We start from the raw sequence: 16,485 nt of genomic DNA, 5'->3' as shown, positions 1-16,485 counted from the left end.
AAGCAAAGCACTTCGACACATACAACGACACAGACTTACACATGGAGTAAAACAAACATACAGTCAATAATACAGTATAAACAAGTCTATATACGATGTGAGCAAATGAGGTGAGATAAGGGAGGTAAAGGCAAAAAAAGGCCATGGTGGCAAAGTAAATACAATATAGCAAGTAAAACACCGGAATGGTACATTTGCAATGGAAGAAATGTGCAAAGTAGAAATAAAAATAATGGGGTGCAAAGGAGCAAAATAAATAAATTCATTAAATACAGTAGGGAAAGAGGTAGTTGTTTGGCCTAAATTATAGGTGGGCTATGTACAGGTGCAGTAATCTGTGAGCTGCTCTGACAGTTGGTGCTTAAAGCTAGTGAGGGAGATAAGTGTTTCCAGTTTCAGAGATTTTTGTAGTTCGTTCCAGTCATTGGCAGCAGAGAACTGGAAGGAGAGGCGGCCAAAGAAAGAATTGGTTTTGGGGGTGACTAGAGAGATATACATACACCTGTTTAGCAGATGTCGGAAATGCTTGTGTTACTAGCTCCAACAGCACAGTCAAGTCTAACAAGTAATATCTAACCATGTTCCAACATTCCACACAATACACCCAAATGCAATTGGAATACATCAATATATGGACGAGCAATGTCAGACCGTCCGTAGACTAACATACCTTACAATACAATACTTTATATATCCACATGACATGAGCTATGCAAACCACCTCCACGTTAGGAATGTGCCCAGTGATATCTAACAAAAACACACAACTCCGTGGAACCCACATGGCAAGACAGGAAGGAAGACATGCAGGAGTGCTCATGAAGAAGACCGGAATCATCTCCAATCAAGTGAACAATGTCAAAGGAATAGGGCAAGTCATATAGATAGGGAGGCATTTCACCGCCACCCGCTGGACCACAAGTCATTTTGCCAACACTGGCTCATCATTCAAAGCCACATAGGGAGGGATCTTAACACCACCTGCTGGATCAGAAGTGCCACTCACAATGGCCACACAGACCATTTCTCCCTCAACCTGATGCAATTGTCACAACAAGTATGTGCTCAAAATCAAACATTAACTACAACAGATCATCAAATAGGCAAACACATGCTCATGTAGAGTACCTCAAATTATACAGTTACTTTGTCACCAAACCTAATCTGTCATTCATCTACAAATACATGCTCTTCTAAAGCCACAATGCAATGTTCACATGGTACATTTCATTTCTTACAATCTATGTCACTATTACTTCATTTGACTGCTCTTAAATCATATTCACTTAACCCTTTTCTTCACCTGCTGATTTTCTGCTGCTTTTGTCTCTTGCAGATTTGGACGTCATGTGAATCTATGTTTCTCAAGTATCAAAAGAGAGAAAATGAAAAACGGAATGCTACTTTTCTCTCTAGCCTAGTGCACTCTTTATCTGTAAGCTCCCCTACTGGTGTAGGTAGCTCCAAAAAAAGGTACAGATGCCATAGAACCTGATCTCGACGACCACATTTTACACCAATGCACCCCGACAATCGGTTGGTGGTCGGGAATCAAGTGGATGATTCTGGGACCAATTACAGGATAGGGGTGAGGGGTGTACTGAACTGTGCCTATAGCATGTCAAAAATCCCTCCAACGGGAAATAGGCCTTGGCAAATGGCCAGGGGCGCTGTCCTTTTCAGCACCACGGAGCTCCCCTATTACCTGTCTCATGAGTGAAGATGCAACAGCAGACAATTCCTGCTCTTTTGTCCTGCAATGACACACTTTAGCCGTGTCATTGCTGCATTTAACTGGCAGCCTGTATTTAGGGCCTTTACTTTGTCGTATCATTTGGTCAAGGGGTTTCGATTCGTCAGCAAATCTTCTTTGAAAAATGAACTAAATCCCACATCAGAAGTCGACTTCAAATCACGCCAAAGACACACGACTCTACTCAACCGGAGTCAATAGTATCAAATATTCTGCACTGTGAAGGTGTCATGTGCTGAGCCATTTAGTTCCTATGAAGCCTATTTACGAAGCCAATGCAGCAATCACCACGTACCTGCCTGCATTGGTGATTGCTATTCTGTAATTGGTCAACTACTAATAGGGCAATCATCCCGGCAGCTTCGTAACAGCTGTTTTGCAAGCCCTTGACGATTACATCTATTGATTCCTGCTGTCCTGATACCTTTTCTCTTAAGGGATCTCGGATCTAGTCTAAAGGCCTATCAATGGGTATGGCATTGGAATATTCAATCGCACACTGAATTCATCCCACTAAATACATTCCTTTCATTTCTCCATTTATTCCACCATATCGAAACAACTTACCTATGCACGCACACAAACAAGCACAGAAGGGCGACTTAATAATATCACGTCTAATTTGGTGGCCTACAACATTTCCTGTACCTTCAACCACAACGTTGGTAACAATTTTTTTCGACCACCTTTCACTTGCGCCGGACAGAGATATATCATTTTACTTTCAATAGCTTAGTCAGTCGCATGAATTATGGGGTGCACACAGCTAACGTTGTAATGATCGGATCAAAACATGGATTTTTGGGGCCATCGAGGAATGTCACATGGCCCAGAAATCATTGAATGGCCATTTTCACAAAGGAATAGACAGACTCTAGCATGTTACATTCCAAGAGCAATTGGAATCGAAAAAACACAACGTGCCCCACTTGGGGACCCGAGGACCGAGTTTGGGAAACGCTGGCCTGAAGATCAAATACCAATAGGGAGCCACTATGACGTGCTCACACGCTGACAGTACCCGCGTTTAACCACTAGATGGGCTCCGTGCTCCACGGTAAACTTTTCCCCTCTCATCAGCGGCACTGCAACATGGGACTTTCAAAGTCAGTTGTTCTTAGCTACATAGTGACCATTTTTGACACTTTTTGCCCTATATCATTACTATCACTCATTACTGCTAGTGTATTTTTCCCCTCTTCTACTCTAGGCATACATCTAATCACATATAGAGAGCGTTATTGAAACGACTCAAGTCAGTTAAGAACCAACTCTTATTTACAATCACGGCCGGTGGTGATACAGCCTGGAATCGAACCACGGTCTGTAGTGACTCGAGAACAGGGAACATACACGGTGGGAAAGGGGCGTGTACAAATGGAACAATTGTGCCTTTTTGACTGAAATATGGAGGTGGCTCTTAAAAGAGCCTTTGGGGGATTTTGGAGATCAGGTCATCGTTTATGCGCGCTCTCCGCGAATACGACGGGCCAGCTGGATGTCCTTGGGCATGATGGTCACCCTCTTGGCGTGGATGGCGCACAGGTTGGTGTCCTCGAACAGGCCGACCAGGTAAGCCTCGCTTGCCTCCTGCAGGGCCATCACTGCGGAACTCTGGAAGCGCAGGTCGGTCTTAAAGTCCTGGGCAATTTCTCGCACCAGGCGCTGGAAAGGCAGTTTGCGGATCAGCAGCTCAGTGGACTTCTGGTAACGACGGATCTCTCTAAGAGCCACGGTGCCGGGCCTGTAACGGTGAGGCTTCTTCACGCCGCCGGTGGCCGGGGCGCTCTTGCGCGCAGCCTTGGTGGCGAGCTGCTTCCTGGGTGCTTTGCCACCGGTGGATTTGCGAGCGGTTTGCTTGGTTCTGGCCATGGCGCTAGCTAGCTTCCTTCTTTCACAGTCGGAGTATAGCCTCAAAATGCCTATGTGAAGTTTATAAAGCCGGCAGCGGCGTCTGCTCATTGGTCACCATCTCCGCACCGCCCTGATTGGCCCGTTGCGGAGGCCTCCTCCGCCGCCCATTGGACGGGAGGCTCGGCCTCTCCGTGCCGCCCCAAAATGCAACCCCCACCCTCGCCGAGGCGCGCTTGGGTCTTTTGTTAGGGCCGCGAGCAACGTTACACTTTACGCGCAATAATGCTCTCATTCTAGCCTACTAGTTGTTATCCTTCATTTAGGCCTCATGTGGGCACTTGATACGGTGCCGTGTATATGTGTGTGTGTGTATCTAACAAACACGCCAAATAGTTGGCCAGGCATAGAACGGACACTTTGCGCTTTTGTTGAGCTAGGTGGTTGGCTCTTAAAAGAGCCTTTGGGGGTTGAGTAGTCAAGTTGCAGCCGCACCAGCGATTTTACTTGGCTTTGACGGCCTTCTCAGTCTTCTTGGGGAGCAGCACTGCCTGGATGTTGGGCAGAACACCACCCTGAGCGATGGTCACGCCGCCAAGCAGTTTGTTCAGCTCCTCGTCGTTACGGACTGCCAGCTGCAGGTGACGGGGGATGATACGAGTCTTCTTGTTGTCACGGGCAGCGTTTCCGGCCAACTCCAGGATCTCAGCAGTCAGGTACTCGAGCACTGCGGCCAGGTACACTGGTGCGCCAGCGCCCACACGCTCGGCGTAGTTGCCTTTACGCAGCAGCCTGTGCACACGGCCCACGGGGAACTGGAGCCCGGCACGGGATGAACGTGTCTTTGCCTTCGCCCTGGCCTTGCCTCCGGTTTTGCCTCTTCCGCTCATATTGGTAGCTTCAGTATGTCACAGAAAGTCTGAATGAGCCGCTGGCCACCTCGAGAGCCTTACTTATACCTCGCCACAAAAGCCATCGATTGGCCACCGGACCGGTGTGGCCTTATCCAATTGGAGTGAGGGAGGGACAGACAGACAGGCAGTCAGCCCTAAGCCCGCCCCCACCCACCCGCAGGCAGGCAGGCAGCAGAGTGACGAGGGCTAGGCTACTCTGTTTCCCTCCGACTTTTGTGACTTTTTCACGTTGGCGGGAGCGCCAAAGTGACTACTCAAATCACTGAAACATGTATCAATCAATTCGAGAGTGGCTCATAATACCAATGGCTGCTGTCCAACCCACTATAGTATGTATGCTTCTTATTATCAGGATCAATGTGACATGCCAATTCTAACACATCACAACAATGTTGACTGGTGAGGGTGCTGCACTCTTGAGTGACAAATGTAAAGCCATTTAGCCACTCGAAAATGTGGTGCGTAAAAGTCATTCATTTCATTTCTTTTGCACCACGGGTAGGTAGGTGGAATGGAATGACATGCGCTTTTATGGAAAGAGGTGGGTGGCTCTTAAAAGAGCCTTTTGTGGTAACAACATGTGTCGAGTAGAAAGAACACTGTTTGTAATAGGTTTACTTCTTCTTGGGGGCTGCCTTCTTGGCCTTGGCCGCCTTGGGCTTGGCGGCTTTGGGCTTCGCTGCCTTGGTAGCCTTCTTGGGGCTCTTGGCCGCTTTCTTGGCCGCTGCGGCGGGCTTCTTCACCTTCTTTGGGCTCTTGGCTGCCTTTTTGGGTGTAGCGGGCTTCTTGGCCTTCTTGGGGGACTTCTTTGCGGCCACGGCCTTCTTGGCTGCTACCTTCTTGGGCTTCTTGGCGGCGGCGGGCTTCTTGGCGGCCACCTTCTTAGCTTTGGGGGCTGCGGCTTTCTTGGCGGGCTTCTTTGCCTCGACGGCCTTCTTGTTGAGCTTGAAGGAGCCGGAAGCACCGGTGCCCTTGGTCTGGACCAGGGTGCCCTTGGTGACGAGGCTCTTGACGGCGATCTTGACACGGGAGTTGTTCTTCTCCACGTCGTAGCCGCCTGCCGCCAGAGACTTCTTGAGCGCGGCCAGGGACACGCCGCTCCTCTCCTTGGAGGCGGACACCGCCTTGACGATGAGCTCGCCTACGCTGGGTCCCGCTTTCTTGGGCTTGGCTGCTGCCTTCTTCTTGGGTGCCTTGGCCGGCGCGGCGGCGGCGGGTGCTGGTGCGACTTCTGCCATGTCTGTCGTTCGGTCCGGTAAACACACACACTTACAACACTACGGTAGTCTGTGAGGAGGAGTACTTTGCTGTAGACGCTGCTCTGCGCTATTGAAGCTCCACACCGTGCAGGGGGCTGGCCTTAAACGCGACATGAGAACCATGTAGACTCAAGCCACCCAGCTCGGCTTCTCCGGGCTGGCCAAATGCTCTTTCACTTGTGTTTTCTGGTCGCCAATATCGGGCCAAAAGTCACCGACGGAGCCGTGTTTTTGGCCCAAAAGCGAACGGCCCAGCGAGCAGACTTGTGTCCGTTCAGAATAAAGTCATGTGGGCTGCAGAAGCCCCGTGCATTTTGCTGCGACTCGCTCAAAACCTCACCGTTCGACTGTCGGGTGGAGCGGTGCGCACTGCTTTTCCTGTGCTATTTGTCTCCTAAATGGCCTAAAAGTGCATCCGATTGCGAGCACCATTGATTGTGGAGTGAGCCGAGATGTCTGGCAAGGGAATCAAATGGTTTGGCGTCCCCTGATGTGCTCCTTGGTGTTTTAAAGGAGAGCTCTTTTGGGGACCTTAAAACACATGCACTTGTGAGGCCTGGCTGAGACTAGTTTCACGTTGTATTCGTCATGTGTCCAGGAGGCAAACGAAATAATACACTGTCCAACGACATGCTTAAATCAAATCAAATCAAATTTTATTTGTCACATACACATGGTTAGCAGATGTTAATGCGAGTGTAGCGAAATGCTTGTGCTTCTAGTTCCGACAATGCAGTAATAACAAGTAATCTAACTAACAATTCCAAAACTACTGTCTTGTACACAGTGTAAGGGGATAAAGAATATGTACATAAGGATATATGAATGAGTGATGGTACAGAGCAGCATAGGCAAGATACAGTAGATGGTATCGGGTACAGTATGTACAATGAGATGAGTATGTAAACAAAGTGGCATAGTATAGTATAAAGTGGCTAGTGATACATGTATTACATAAGGATACCGTCGATGATATAGAGTACAGTATATACGTATGCGTATGAGATGAATAATGTAGGGTAAGTAACATTTATATAAGGTAGCATTGTTTAAAGTGGCTAGTGATATATTTACATCATTTCCCATCAATTCCCATTATTAAAGTGGCTGGAGTTGAGTCAGTGTCAGTGTGTTGGCAGCAGCCACTCAGTGTTAGTGGTGGCTGTTTAACAGTCTGATGGCCTTGAGATAGAAGCTGTTTTTCAGTCTCTCGGTCCCAGCTTTGATGCACCTGTACTGACCTCGCCTTCTGGATGATAGCGGGGTGAACAGGCAGTGGCTCGGGTGGTTGATGTCCTTGATGATCTTTATGGCCTTCCTGTGACATCGGGTGGTGTAGGTGTCCTGGAGGGCAGGTAGTTTGCCCCCGGTGATGCGTTGTGCAGACCTCACTACCCTCTGGAGAGCCTTACGGTTGAGGGCGGTGCAGTTGCCATACCAGGCGGTGATACAGCCCGCCAGGATGCTCTCGATTGTGCATCTGTAGAAGTTTGTGAGTGCTTTTGGTGACAAGCCGAATTTCTTCAGCCTCCTGAGGTTGAAGAGGCGCTGCTGCGCCTTCTTCACGATGCTGACTGTGTGAGTGGACCAATTCAGTTTGTCTGTGATGTGTATGCCGAGGAACTTAAAACTTGCTACCCTCTCCACTACTGTTCCATCGATGTGGATAGGGGGGTGTTCCCTCTGCTGTTTCCTGAAGTCCACAATCATCTCCTTAGTTTTGTTGACGTTGAGTGTGAGGTTGTTTTCCTGACACCACACTCCGAGGGCCCTCACCTCCTCCCTGTAGGCCGTCTCATCGTTGTTGGTAATCAAGCCTACCACTGTTGTGTCGTCCGCAAACTTGATGATTGAGTTGGAGGCGTGCGTGGCCACGCAGTCGTGGGTGAACAGGGAGTACAGGAGAGGGCTCAGAACGCAACCTTGTGGGGCCCCAGTGTTGAGGATCAGCGGGGAGGAGATGTTGTTGCCTACCCTCACCACCTGGGGGCGGCCCGTCAGGAAGTCCAGTACCCAGTTGCACAGGGCGGGGTCGAGACCCAGGGTCTCGAGCTTGATGACGAGCTTGGAGGGTACTATGGTGTTGAATGCCGAGCTGTAGTCGATGAACAGCATTCTCACATAGGTATTCCTCGCACTGTGTATTACTTGCACTGTGTGTGTGTGTGTGTGTGTGATGTTTTATTAGTATGAGTTTATTAGTTGGATTTGGAGCCTGTGTGTTTTCTTGTGCTAGGTAGTCTCTCTCTCTGTCTGTGTGTCTCTTTCAAAAGCGTGTCAGAGAGAGAGAGAGAGAGAGAGAGAGAGAGATAGGCTTGTGGCCTTCTCGCAGTCCTTCCTCGCTTGACTCCGCAGCGTGACTCACTCGTGCCGGTCTTTGTGTCTGTGGGTCTTGGTGTCTGGCTGTGCGGCCGGCGCTATGGAGGCTGGCGCCCCATGTGCTTGTCCGCCCTGATATAGGCCTAGAGAGAGAGAGATTTGGAGCCTCTTCTTCTCTCTCCTCCTCCCTCTTGTACAGGTGTGTGTAAGGGATGTGAAACGGCTAGTTTCAATCGGTGACGTCACTTGCTCTGAGACTGTTGTTGATGATGTGTGCAGAGGGTCCCTGGTTCGGCCTAAAGTTATACTGTTACACAGGCTCCAGTCATCGGAGCACGAGTGGAATCCCACTCACTGTGTTATACTACCATGCACACATTCCTACCCTGTTCATGTCAGCATCATTTATTCCCTCTCCCCCCTTTTTGACATGTCCTCCACACACACACACATATGGATTTGCTTTTTTCACTGACAGGTTGGGTGGCTCTTAAAAGAGCCTTTGGGTTACTACAGCACTCCAAATGGGCTGTTTACTTGGAGCTGGTGTACTTGGTCACGGCCTTGGTGCCCTCGGACACTGCGTGCTTGGCCAGCTCTCCGGGGAGCAGCAGGCGCACTGCGGTCTGGATCTCCCTGGAGGTGATGGTGGAACGCTTGTTGTAGTGGGCCAGGCGAGACGACTCTCCGGCGATACGCTCGAAGATGTCGTTCACGAACGAGTTCATGATTCCCATGGCCTTGGAGGAGATGCCGGTATCGGGGTGGACCTGCTTCAGGACTTTGTACACGTAAATGGCGTAGCTCTCCTTCCTCGACTTTCGGCGTTTCTTGCCGCCTTTCCCTGCGGTCTTGGTGACGGCTTTCTTGGAGCCCTTCTTGGGCGCGGACTTTGCTGGCTCGGGCATGATGCTGATGTCTCGCTGCTTCTCACAAACGAATGAGGGGGTGGAGAGCCCTTTCCCTCTTATGAAGACGAAGCTAAGCTAATTCGCCGGCCGTGGACACACCCCTGCTTTCTCATAGGCGCCCCTGCCATTTGCCCAGTGGAGCTGAGCGCGCATAAGAGCCTTCCACTCAGAGGCTTGCTTCCCTAACAAAGACCATAGCCTATGCTCTGTCACTGGTGGGGAATGGTGTGTTTCCAAAAAAGTCCTACAATGGCTAGAAATAAGGCCCCCCTTTTTGGTACTTGGTGGGGATTTCCCAGCCGTGGTGCCTCAGTAATACGACTGTACGCAAAGCCTGCACTGAACATAGCCTCCTGTCACGAATACTCCCTCCCTGTCCACTCAAGAGTGGCTCATGGTTTAATACGACTGTACGCAAAGCCTGCACTGAACATAGCCTCCTGTCACGAATACTCCCTCCCTGTCCACTCAAGAGTGGCTCATGGTTTAATACGACTGTACGCAAAGCCTGCACTGAACATAGCCTCCTGTCACGAATACTCCCTCCCTGTCCACTCAAGAGTGGCTCATGGTTTCCTACGATAATGGATTTGACCCTTTTGAAGCGGATGTGGGTGGCTCTTAAAAGAGCCTTTGGGTTCAAGTCGGGATGTTGACGTTCCGAGAAGAGTGCGTTTAACCGCCGAAACCGTACAGGGTGCGTCCCTGGCGTTTCAGAGCGTAGACCACGTCCATGGCCGTAACGGTCTTCCTCTTGGCGTGCTCGGTGTAGGTGACGGCGTCACGGATCACGTTCTCAAGGAACACCTTCAGGACACCGCGGGTCTCCTCGTAGATCAGCCCGGAGATACGCTTCACGCCGCCACGGCGAGCCAGACGGCGAATGGCGGGCTTGGTGATTCCCTGGATGTTATCGCGGAGAACCTTACGGTGACGCTTGGCGCCTCCTTTTCCGAGTCCCTTGCCGCCTTTACCTCTTCCAGACATCGTGTGTTCACTAGCTGAGTTCAAGTGAATTAATGACGTAATTTTCGGTGCTCGGTGCTCTTATTATCTGCGTTTGGTGGACCTGATTGAAGCCAGTGGCACAGAAAGCGCGCGCTTTTGCCTGGCCTCTGCTGCAAAGGGGAGGGCGTTCGTTCTAGGGAACTATGGAGGAAGAAGAAATCAAAGCTACTTGCATGCGCGGGAAACACACTCAAATACTGAGCTATGTTGAACACAAGGCCCAACTGTGATGTCCCACTCTTCACATTGATTGGTGTTGTTCTTGTTGTTGTTGTTGTTGTTGCGCCTGATTCAACTCTTTCAATCAGCTGTGCCTCTCCAGGGCTTCAACAAAAATGCCTACTCTACCCCTGCCTGGAGTTGGGAAACACTGAACTAGTAGGATTCAACCCACTGCAGTTGCCAGTCACACCTAATAGAGATAGGCGTTAAAAACCTCAAATAGTGTCACAAGTACAAAGGAGAAACGAAGTGGCACAAACGGGAAACAAATACACAAGGAATGCCACAAATCCTAAGGGGTCCGTAATGTCACCTCAGCAGTCATGTAGCTCTTGAAGGCCATGTAATAACGTCATTCTTCTTTTTCTTCCCTAGACATGATCCAGGTGGCCATGGGACGGGTGGTGATACCTCTGCAAGCTGAAATGCAGTAAAACATTCCTCAGACACCCACCCAACACACACACAATAAAGGGATCATTTTCCTATGCGTACAGAGGTGATAGGGATGTGCAAATATTGTATGGTACTTTTTTCAAAAAACAATAACATAGCCTTATATTACGGAAATAGTGGTATGAGGTGGATCCTTTATAGGCCAGAGAGCCTCAGATGTTGCATTGAATGATCTCAACAGGTCATTTCAAAGGGGACAAATGAGGCCCAAGGGCACATACTGGCGATTGACCAATCGGTGCAGTTGATTCACATCTCAGATGTGACTAGGTATCATCTTACAACTTATTGTTGCCACAATTGTCTCTTACATGTACTTAGTGGCTGCCGGCCCTCGGTTTAGTACATCGAGCAACAGAGGTTGCCTTTTAGGAGAACGACTGACAAGCGTTCAACTAGCTGGGATGCAACTAGTGTCATCAAAGCACTTTGTCATAGCAAGTTAGAAGAAATAGGTTAAGGTTACGAAAAGGCTTAGGCTTACCCCAAATGCCACGTCCGTTCGTAGCTGTACTCCGTGTAGGCACAACAAGTCATCACACAGAGAGCACACTTGAAGCACAACTGCACTGCCTGGAAGGCCGCAACGGACTGAATTGGAATCCCTCAAACAGCACGCTAACTACATTCCGCTTTATGATGTCACAGTCAGCCCCTCGGAACACTGGTCCTCAACAATCTCAAACACCTTGGATACCCAAGCCAAACATTCTCGAATCACTCACATTCACAAATCAACCAGGGAGAAGAAGGCTGCCAGGAATTGAATGCTGAAAAGCTAACCTCCTTCACAGAGCAACATCATAGGACTGGGAGTTTGTGTTCAACAGCTTACGTTCCCCTATTATCAAGGGCTTAGTTCCTCTATAGGCTGCAGTGCAGATACTTCACATGCAGAGTACAACAACAAATAACAGAGGGCCTGTTACCACACCCTATAGGCTAGGAGTTGAACTTGGACCACAATGACATTGGTAGTAATTAGCCTGCAGCATAAATGACAGCTCCCTAACGGGGACATAAAGTGGAAATGGAAGTGCGACACATAGAGGAAAAGTCCTAATCCTAATCAAATAGACACATTTATTTGTTTATTCTTTTTTTTATTTCACCTTTATTTAACCAGGTAGGCAAGTTGAGAACAAGTTCTCATTTACAATTGCGACCTGGCCAAGATAAAGCAAAGCACTTCGACACATACAACGACACAGACTTACACATGGAGTAAAACAAACATACAGTCAATAATACAGTATAAACAAGTCTATATACGATGTGAGCAAATGAGGTGAGATAAGGGAGGTAAAGGCAAAAAAAGGCCATGGTGGCAAAGTAAATACAATATAGCAAGTAAAACACCGGAATGGTACATTTGCAATGGAAGAAATGTGCAAAGTAGAAATAAAAATAATGGGGTGCAAAGGAGCAAAATAAATAAATTCATTAAATACAGTAGGGAAAGAGGTAGTTGTTTGGCCTAAATTATAGGTGGGCTATGTACAGGTGCAGTAATCTGTGAGCTGCTCTGACAGTTGGTGCTTAAAGCTAGTGAGGGAGATAAGTGTTTCCAGTTTCAGAGATTTTTGTAGTTCGTTCCAGTCATTGGCAGCAGAGAACTGGAAGGAGAGGCGGCCAAAGAAAGAATTGGTTTTGGGGGTGACTAGAGAGATATACATACACCTGTTTAGCAGATGTCGGAAATGCTTGTGTTACTAGCTCCAACAGCACAGTCAAGTCTAACAAGTAATATCTAACCATGTTCCAACATTCCACACAATACACCCAAATGCAATTGGAATACATCAATATATGGACGAGCAATGTCAGACCGTCCGTAGACTAACATACCTTACAATACAATACTTTATATATCCACATGACATGAGCTATGCAAACCACCTCCACGTTAGGAATGTGCCCAGTGATATCTAACAAAAACACACACCTCCGTGGAACCCACATGGCAAGACAGGAAGGAAGACATGCAGGAGTGCTCATGAAGAAGACCGGAATCATCTCCAATCAAGTGAACAATGTCAAAGGAATAGGGCAAGTCATATAGATAGGGAGGCATTTCACCGCCACCCGCTGGACCACAAGTCATTTTGCCAACACTGGCTCATCATTCAAAGCCACATAGGGAGGGATCTTAACACCACCTGCTGGATCAGAAGTGCCACTCACAATGGCCACACAGACCATTTCTCCCTCAACCTGATGCAATTGTCACAACAAGTATGTGCTCAAAATCAAACATTAACTACAACAGATCATCAAATAGGCAAACACATGCTCATGTAGAGTACCTCAAATTATACAGTTACTTTGTCACCAAACCTAATCTGTCATTCATCTACAAATACATGCTCTTCTAAAGCCACAATGCAATGTTCACATGGTACATTTCATTTCTTACAATCTATGTCACTATTACTTCATTTGACTGCTCTTAAATCATATTCACTTAACCCTTTTCTTCACCTGCTGATTTTCTGCTGCTTTTGTCTCTTGCAGATTTGGACGTCATGTGAATCTATGTTTCTCAAGTATCAAAAGAGAGAAAATGAAAAACGGAATGCTACTTTTCTCTCTAGCCTAGTGCACTCTTTATCTGTAAGCTCCCCTACTGGTGTAGGTAGCTCCAAAAAAAGGTACAGATGCCATAGAACCTGATCTCGACGACCACATTTTACACCAATGCACCCCGACAATCGGTTGGTGGTCGGGAATCAAGTGGATGATTCTGGGACCAATTACAGGATAGGGGTGAGGGGTGTACTGAACTGTGCCTATAGCATGTCAAAAATCCCTCCAACGGGAAATAGGCCTTGGCAAATGGCCAGGGGCGCTGTCCTTTTCAGCACCACGGAGCTCCCCTATTACCTGTCTCATGAGTGAAGATGCAACAGCAGACAATTCCTGCTCTTTTGTCCTGCAATGACACACTTTAGCCGTGTCATTGCTGCATTTAACTGGCAGCCTGTATTTAGGGCCTTTACTTTGTCGTATCATTTGGTCAAGGGGTTTCGATTCGTCAGCAAATCTTCTTTGAAAAATGAACTAAATCCCACATCAGAAGTCGACTTCAAATCACGCCAAAGACACACGACTCTACTCAACCGGAGTCAATAGTATCAAATATTCTGCACTGTGAAGGTGTCATGTGCTGAGCCATTTAGTTCCTATGAAGCCTATTTACGAAGCCAATGCAGCAATCACCACGTACCTGCCTGCATTGGTGATTGCTATTCTGTAATTGGTCAACTACTAATAGGGCAATCATCCCGGCAGCTTCGTAACAGCTGTTTTGCAAGCCCTTGACGATTACATCTATTGATTCCTGCTGTCCTGATACCTTTTCTCTTAAGGGATCTCGGATCTAGTCTAAAGGCCTATCAATGGGTATGGCATTGGAATATTCAATCGCACACTGAATTCATCCCACTAAATACATTCCTTTCATTTCTCCATTTATTCCACCATATCGAAACAACTTACCTATGCACGCACACAAACAAGCACAGAAGGGCGACTTAATAATATCACGTCTAATTTGGTGGCCTACAACATTTCCTGTACCTTCAACCACAACGTTGGTAACAATTTTTTTCGACCACCTTTCACTTGCGCCGGACAGAGATATATCATTTTACTTTCAATAGCTTAGTCAGTCGCATGAATTATGGGGTGCACACAGCTAACGTTGTAATGATCGGATCAAAACATGGATTTTTGGGGCCATCGAGGAATGTCACATGGCCCAGAAATCATTGAATGGCCATTTTCACAAAGGAATAGACAGACTCTAGCATGTTACATTCCAAGAGCAATTGGAATCGAAAAAACACAACGTGCCCCACTTGGGGACCCGAGGACCGAGTTTGGGAAACGCTGGCCTGAAGATCAAATACCAATAGGGAGCCACTATGACGTGCTCACACGCTGACAGTACCCGCGTTTAACCACTAGATGGCCTCCGTGCTCCACGGTAAACTTTTCCCCTCTCATCAGCGGCACTGCAACATGGGACTTTCAAAGTCAGTTGTTCTTAGCTACATAGTGACCATTTTTGACACTTTTTGCCCTATATCATTACTATCACTCATTACTGCTAGTGTATTTTTCCCCTCTTCTACTCTAGGCATACATCTAATCACATATAGAGAGCGTTATTGAAACGACTCAAGTCAGTTAAGAACCAACTCTTATTTACAATCACGGCCGGTGGTGATACAGCCTGGAATCGAACCACGGTCTGTAGTGACTCGAGAACAGGGAACATACACGGTGGGAAAGGGGCGTGTACAAATGGAACAATTGTGCCTTTTTGACTGAAATATGGAGGTGGCTCTTAAAAGAGCCTTTGGGGGATTTTGGAGATCAGGTCATCGTTTATGCGCGCTCTCCGCGAATACGACGGGCCAGCTGGATGTCCTTGGGCATGATGGTCACCCTCTTGGCGTGGATGGCGCACAGGTTGGTGTCCTCGAACAGGCCGACCAGGTAAGCCTCGCTTGCCTCCTGCAGGGCCATCACTGCGGAACTCTGGAAGCGCAGGTCGGTCTTAAAGTCCTGGGCAATTTCTCGCACCAGGCGCTGGAAAGGCAGTTTGCGGATCAGCAGCTCAGTGGACTTCTGGTAACGACGGATCTCTCTAAGAGCCACGGTGCCGGGCCTGTAACGGTGAGGCTTCTTCACGCCGCCGGTGGCCGGGGCGCTCTTGCGCGCAGCCTTGGTGGCGAGCTGCTTCCTGGGTGCTTTGCCACCGGTGGATTTGCGAGCGGTTTGCTTGGTTCTGGCCATGGCGCTAGCTAGCTTCCTTCTTTCACAGTCGGAGTATAGCCTCAAAATGCCTATGTGAAGTTTATAAAGCCGGCAGCGGCGTCTGCTCATTGGTCACCATCTCCGCACCGCCCTGATTGGCCCGTTGCGGAGGCCTCCTCCGCCGCCCATTGGACGGGAGGCTCGGCCTCTCCGTGCCGCCCCAAAATGCAACCCCCACCCTCGCCGAGGCGCGCTTGGGTCTTTTGTTAGGGCCGCGAGCAACGTTACACTTTACGCGCAATAATGCTCTCATTCTAGCCTACTAGTTGTTATCCTTCATTTAGGCCTCATGTGGGCACTTGATACGGTGCCGTGTATATGTGTGTGTGTATCTAACAAACACGCCAAATAGTTGGCCAGGCATAGAAAGGACACTTTGCGCTTTTGTTGAGCTAGGTGGTTGGCTCTTAAAAGAGCCTTTGGGGGTTGAGTAGTCAAGTTGCAGCCGCACCAGCGATTTTACTTGGCTTTGACGGCCTTCTCAGTCTTCTTGGGGAGCAGCACTGCCTGGATGTTGGGCAGAACACCACCCTGAGCGATGGTCACGCCGCCAAGCAGTTTGTTCAGCTCCTCGTCGTTACGGACTGCCAGCTGCAGGTGACGGGGGATGATACGAGTCTTCTTGTTGTCACGGGCAGCGTTTCCGGCCAACTCCAGGATCTCAGCAGTCAGGTACTCGAGCACTGCGGCCAGGTACACTGGTGCGCCAGCGCCCACACGCTCGGCGTAGTTGCCTTTACGCAGCAGCCTGTGCACACGGCCCACGGGGAACTGGAGCCCGGCACGGGATGAACGTGTCTTTGCCTTCGCCCTGGCCTTGCCTCCGGTTTTGCCTCTTCCGCTCATATTGGTAGCTTCAGTATGTCACAGAAAGTCTGAATGAGCCGCTGGCCACCTCGAGAGCCTTACTTATACCTCGCCACAAAAGCCATCGATTGGCCACCGGACCGGTGTGGCCTTATCCAATT

General features: G+C 48.7%; 3 protein-coding genes across 3 annotated transcripts; all 3 read right to left on the bottom strand.

Annotated features, from left to right (window-relative positions):
- Positions 1-3,184: 3,184 nt before the first annotated feature.
- LOC118940435 (histone H3) lies at positions 3,185-3,664 on the bottom strand. Its single transcript, XM_036949919.2, has one exon. The coding sequence runs from the start codon at positions 3,623-3,625 to the stop codon at positions 3,215-3,217; it is 411 nt and encodes a 136-aa protein (XP_036805814.1). The 5' UTR covers positions 3,626-3,664; the 3' UTR covers positions 3,185-3,214.
- A 384-nt stretch (positions 3,665-4,048) lies between these two features.
- LOC118940138 (histone H1) lies at positions 4,049-5,852 on the bottom strand. The gene has a single exon (XM_090204274.1). The coding sequence runs from the start codon at positions 5,754-5,756 to the stop codon at positions 5,133-5,135; it is 624 nt and encodes a 207-aa protein (XP_090060400.1). The 5' UTR covers positions 5,757-5,852; the 3' UTR covers positions 4,049-5,132.
- Positions 5,853-15,055: 9,203 nt separating this feature from the next.
- Positions 15,056-15,496, bottom strand: LOC149975826 (histone H3). Its single transcript, XM_090206564.1, has one exon. The coding sequence runs from the start codon at positions 15,494-15,496 to the stop codon at positions 15,086-15,088; it is 411 nt and encodes a 136-aa protein (XP_090062690.1). The 3' UTR covers positions 15,056-15,085.
- Between the last annotated feature and the right edge of the window lie 989 nt (positions 15,497-16,485).

The sequence above is a fragment of the Oncorhynchus mykiss genome, chromosome 17 (genome assembly GCF_057628025.1).
Source record: "Oncorhynchus mykiss isolate SJ-2025 chromosome 17, ASM5762802v1, whole genome shotgun sequence".
NCBI lineage: Eukaryota > Metazoa > Chordata > Actinopteri > Salmoniformes > Salmonidae > Oncorhynchus > Oncorhynchus mykiss.
Note: the sequence above shows the minus strand (reverse complement) of the source record. Positions and strands in the feature narration are given on the sequence as shown.